Source organism: Rhododendron vialii, chromosome 9a, assembly GCF_030253575.1.
Source record: "Rhododendron vialii isolate Sample 1 chromosome 9a, ASM3025357v1".
Classification (NCBI taxonomy): Eukaryota; Viridiplantae; Streptophyta; class Magnoliopsida; order Ericales; family Ericaceae; genus Rhododendron; species Rhododendron vialii.
The window spans coordinates 26,192,290-26,197,155 of record NC_080565.1 but is presented as its reverse complement, the minus strand read 5'-3'; the positions used below and the strand labels follow the sequence as shown (position 1 = coordinate 26,197,155).

General features: G+C 36.6%; 1 protein-coding gene across 1 annotated transcript; it reads left to right on the top strand.

Moving 5' to 3' along the window:
* The first annotated feature begins 424 nt into the window (after positions 1-424).
* On the top strand, positions 425-3,843 carry LOC131301896 (uncharacterized). Its single transcript, XM_058328407.1, has 4 exons — positions 425-706; positions 1,679-1,900; positions 2,036-2,128; positions 3,077-3,843. Exons 1-4 carry the CDS (start codon positions 440-442, stop codon positions 3,437-3,439), a joined length of 945 nt encoding a protein of 314 aa, XP_058184390.1. The 5' UTR covers positions 425-439; the 3' UTR covers positions 3,440-3,843.
* Positions 3,844-4,866: the final 1,023 nt, after the last annotated feature.

The window sequence follows — 4,866 nt, the reverse complement described above, 5'->3', positions numbered from 1 at the left end:
TCCTGGCAGATTTTCTTCAACATAGTATTTATAAGTGATTTTTCCTTGCAGATTGGCTAAAATTGAAGAAAACTAGTAAACAACTTTGGTCAATCTTTTGCAAAAAAGGTACCATTTTATTGCTGATTGCTCTCGACGAGTATTTTCCCCTTTTCGTGTTTTGAGTTCTAGCTTTTATTGAAGCAGAGGCGACCTTTGTGTTGGAAAAAGTTCCTTTTAGAATGTAAAAATACGCTTTTGAATTCTCTCTTTCTGGAATGTGGCCATATGCATTATTTGCATTTACTTAATCTATTTTTTTTTTGATAGAGATGGTGTTATATTGTTAATGAATTTCTAGATATAATAGTAGTTACTGAATTTTAACCTTTTTCTAATAGAAGTGGTGGTATCTTGTTGATGAATTTCTAGATTCTAACAATAGTTATTGGATTTCTAGATGCTGACAGAAATTGAAAAGGAAAGGCAAGAAACTATTAAACATAACTTAAAAGAATTAGAGGTTGTTGGGATAGATCCTCCTAGGTTGAAGAGCATGGCAATGTCATTGTTTGGTTCAAAAGCGAAAGCAAGTGGTAAAAGCACTAAAGAGGGGAACAACAAGGTGGGCCATGGCGCTGATCCTAATTATATACCACCCGAAGGTGTAGAAATTCTAAGTTCCTGCAGTGACAATGATGAGTCTTCTAGGTCTCAAGCTAAAAAGGTAATATTTGCACATGATTACTCTTATAGTTGCAATCCTTTTTTTTTTTTTTTTGGGAATTCATATATTGTATTATAGTTGCAATCCTTTTTAATTCTTTTGTTTTTAAATTTTAGGCAAAAGTTATGAGTCCAAGAGAAAAGAGAAGCACTTCAGCTACTCAAGCTTTGAGAAAATCACAAAAAATTCCTGGAGCAACCTCATCTCTGCCAATTGAACCTACAGCTAATCATGCTGAAGGCATGTCTGTGATGGTTGCCCAACCTTCTGAGCTCCCCACCTCACCTACCGATGAGACCAACCAGTATTCTTGCCTGCCTAATGTCGGGGGCAGCATGGGTGAGAAATTATATATCATGTCAATTTTTATTTGTGAAACTGAGTACTTATAAGGTGAAATATGTGTTATAAGCCAAAATTGTGTCCGTCTATTTTATTCCCTCTCTCATATGCATGCAATTTGGAAATGCTGGAGTTTATTTTAGCAATGACACTTTACATATAGATGCTGAAACTCTACTATATGATCTTGACTTGCCGTAAATTTGATTTACAAGTTGTAATTATGTCCGTGTATGCTGGAACTTTTTTTTTCAAACTAAGTTAAAATTGCATTATGGTCTTTCTAATTAATACGGTCCACCTTAATCCCAAGTAGGAAGCGTGTACGAGGTCCTACACAATGTGGATAAGGAAAGGAAAAAGCTTGGTCATCCCATTCCCGTTGAAATAGATCGCGAAGCAATGGCAATAGTTGGAGATTATGCAACTTCTGTGGCTTATACTATTGGGGAGAGTATTCGATCTCATGCTCCAGTTCGAGACATTGGGTGGAGAGATATTGATTTTGGGATCAAAGAATCTATTATTCTGCGTGTTGGGGTAATTTGCATTTTTGTTACTCTTTTAATGCATTATCCATTTAATTCACTCACCTACCAACTTATATTAAACTTGGTCGTTTCCTTACAGCAAACATTTGGACTTGTTGACTATAAGAACGATATGGTTCTTAGGCGCATCATCGACGTTAAGTGCCAAGCTTTGTATAGAGAGTGGAAGTGCACGCTACACAGTCACTACAAAGTGATCAAGAAGGAGGTGTCTGACCCCAAAAACCATCCATTATATCCCTGTAATCCAGAGGACTGGAAATTCATGATTAAGAAAGTGTGGCGGAAAAAAGCTTTTAAGGTAATCTTTGTCCTTTTTTAGTATATAATAGACATTACCATAGATGCATAAATTAGTAGAAAGATGTGGAAGTAACAGAACATGTAAGATCCCATTGGCTTGTTCTTAACAAGTCTGTTTTATGATTTTTCGCAGAAGAAGTCTAAGAGAGGGAAAAATGCACGAAAATCGTTGAAATATAACCATACTAGCGGCTCCCAATCATTTGTAGCACAAGCATCCAAGTTTGTAAGTATGACTTTGTAGTTATCTTCTTCTTCTTTATTAAATTATAAACTTGCTTATTCTAATTTTAAGGAGAAATGCAAATTAAATTATAGGTAAAAAAAAGAAAGAAGAGAGCAGTCTTTTTTGGAGAGGTTCAAGGACAAACACATACGTCATCGACATGGGGAGGAAGTATGGATAAACGACAAGGCTAAGGAAGTTCATGTATGTATGAACTTCACTAAATTCTACTACATCGATCTGCTCAGTTTATTGTGTTCCATATTTGCTCTGTTTTTGTTGCTTCATCTTGATTTCCCTTTAGTGTGGCATGTGTTGCCCTCTATGAAGGCCAGATCTGCATGCTTCAAAGCTGTTAGGTGCAGTGATGCTTTTGCCGTGTTTCCCTTTATAGTCTTTGTAATTTATTCCAAAGATTAAGACAAGGTTGTTTTTTGATGTTTACAAAAAAAAAAAATACTAAACTGAAACAGTGTTGTAGGCTTCACCGTGTTTTCCTTTAATAGTCTTTGATTGCGCAAATGCAGGTTCTTATATATGCTGATAATGGCCTAAGTGAACTGCTAACAAAAGACCTTACATGTTCTTAGAAATTAACAGTGCTACTACAGGGTTAATTCCTGTTAACTCACTTGGCAATTTGCATTATTTCAAACTAAGAGCAACGTTATATGATCGTGGGTATATGTTTATATTTAGGGAGTAGTTGACAAATGATTGATGAACTGCCAAAAAATTTGTACTACTTTGTTTGCTGCATGAACAAAATCACTTGAGACGATCTTTCTTGATATGCTTACTGTCAAACCTTTGAAGATCAACATAGGATAGTCTTGGTTTTGCTTCAAACATAGTTTCTTTGTTGGTAGACTACCGATCAGAAATAGATTGCCGAATGTAAATTTCTACATATACATGTAATTTGCTAACTAATTCAAATTGATGTAGGATAAGATTGCTAAAAAGCTAGTTGAGCAGTCGCAACCCGGTGTCACAAATCCTCAATCTGAGGTACAAGTTTCCATTGATGTGCTTGGGAAGAGATCGGGCTACTTGAAGGGATATGGAATTCGCAAGAGCACATATGCTACACATTCTCAAGCAGTCCCAAATTCCGAGGTAGTTGCTCTTAAAGAAGTCGTGGCTGATCAAGCAAAACTCATAGCTGATTATGCTAAAAAATTTGAAACCATGATGCTCTTCATGGCTACAAAGAATGGAGTTGATCCAGCCACCATTCCGGGATTGATTTCAAGTAATGAAAATGGAGAAGACACTTCGATTGGACAAGAAGATGGAATTTTGACTTAAATGGAGGTCGAACGTGTTGACTTTAGTTGTTTTGAATGGGTTTTTTTTGAATATTACGTTTGATTCAACTATGGGAGGTGATTACTGTTGAATTTTTTTGTATGCGTAGACATCTAGATTAGTTTTAGGAGACATGGCGGGTGGAGTAAATTTGTGGAGACATGGCAGGTGGAGTACTAGTTTTTGGAGACATGGCTGGTGAAGTAAATATGGGGAGACATGGCAGGTGGAGTACTAGTTTTTGGATACATGGCAGGTGGAGTTATCTTTTGGTTGTATTTTGGACGTTTATATAAGTTTGGGATAATCATTTGGCTGTAATATTCTGGATGCTTGGATAGTTGGTTTTTGGATTGCGATATATTTAAAGGTATTAGAATGACCTATCTATTGATTTTGATGAACTTTTGAATGAGTTTGGATGGGATAAATGTATTTACAAGTTACTGATAATTATGAATGGATAAATGCATGATATCATCAGGTTATGGGAAAAATAGATTTAATAAAAAAATATATCCACTATATTTAAAGTTTTTTTGCCGATGCAAAGTTTGTCGCCAAAGGTGCTATATTATCTCAGATTAAATGCACTTTCGCCGATGCAAAGTTTGTCGCCAAAGGTGCTATATTATCCCAGATTAAATGCACTTTCGCCGATGCCAACTTGTGTTGCCAAATCCATTCCTTTTTGTCGACACAAGCAGTTTGCGTCGGCAAAAACTATTGCTGACATAGAAACGCCGACAACGTGCCGACGCAAGGTCCTACGTTGGTGAAACTCTTTGCCGACAACTTTTTTGCATCGGCAGAACCTAATTTTGTTGTAGTGGCTATAGACAGTTTCTGGACCCCTGGTGGACTAACTAACTAACTCCTCCGTTAACCCCACTGATGTATACAATATATATATTTGGTAACTGAGAAACAACCCTGCAGTCGAGCCGCTATTGGACCCAACTGCGCTATCCAAACCTCGGGGGAGACTAGCACAGCAGCCCACCGCCATGGCCCCTCACTTAAATCATGGTTTGTCTCCAGGGGGAATCGAACCCTGCTATGTTGCAAACGCAGGTTCGCCCTTACCATGTTGACAACCCATGGATGGGTATGTATACAATATTTGTCAGGAAAAAAAACTTTCTTAGTGATTGATGCAATGTTATTACGGATAACGAGACGGTGCTACATCAAACGCACAGCACAATTTATAGAGTAAAATGTTGTGCTGATAGAGGAGTAGTAGTATTTATTTAAGAGTCATGCCACAGTTGTACAATTTAATAACCAGTTTGAGTGTCATCTGTTGTACCATATCAGTTCCACAGCTTAAGTATAGTTTACAAAATTGGGATACTTTGGGGATTAAAAAATAATTATTTTTATATAAAATTTTCTGTTGATTTAAAGATCTTAATCAGTTTTTA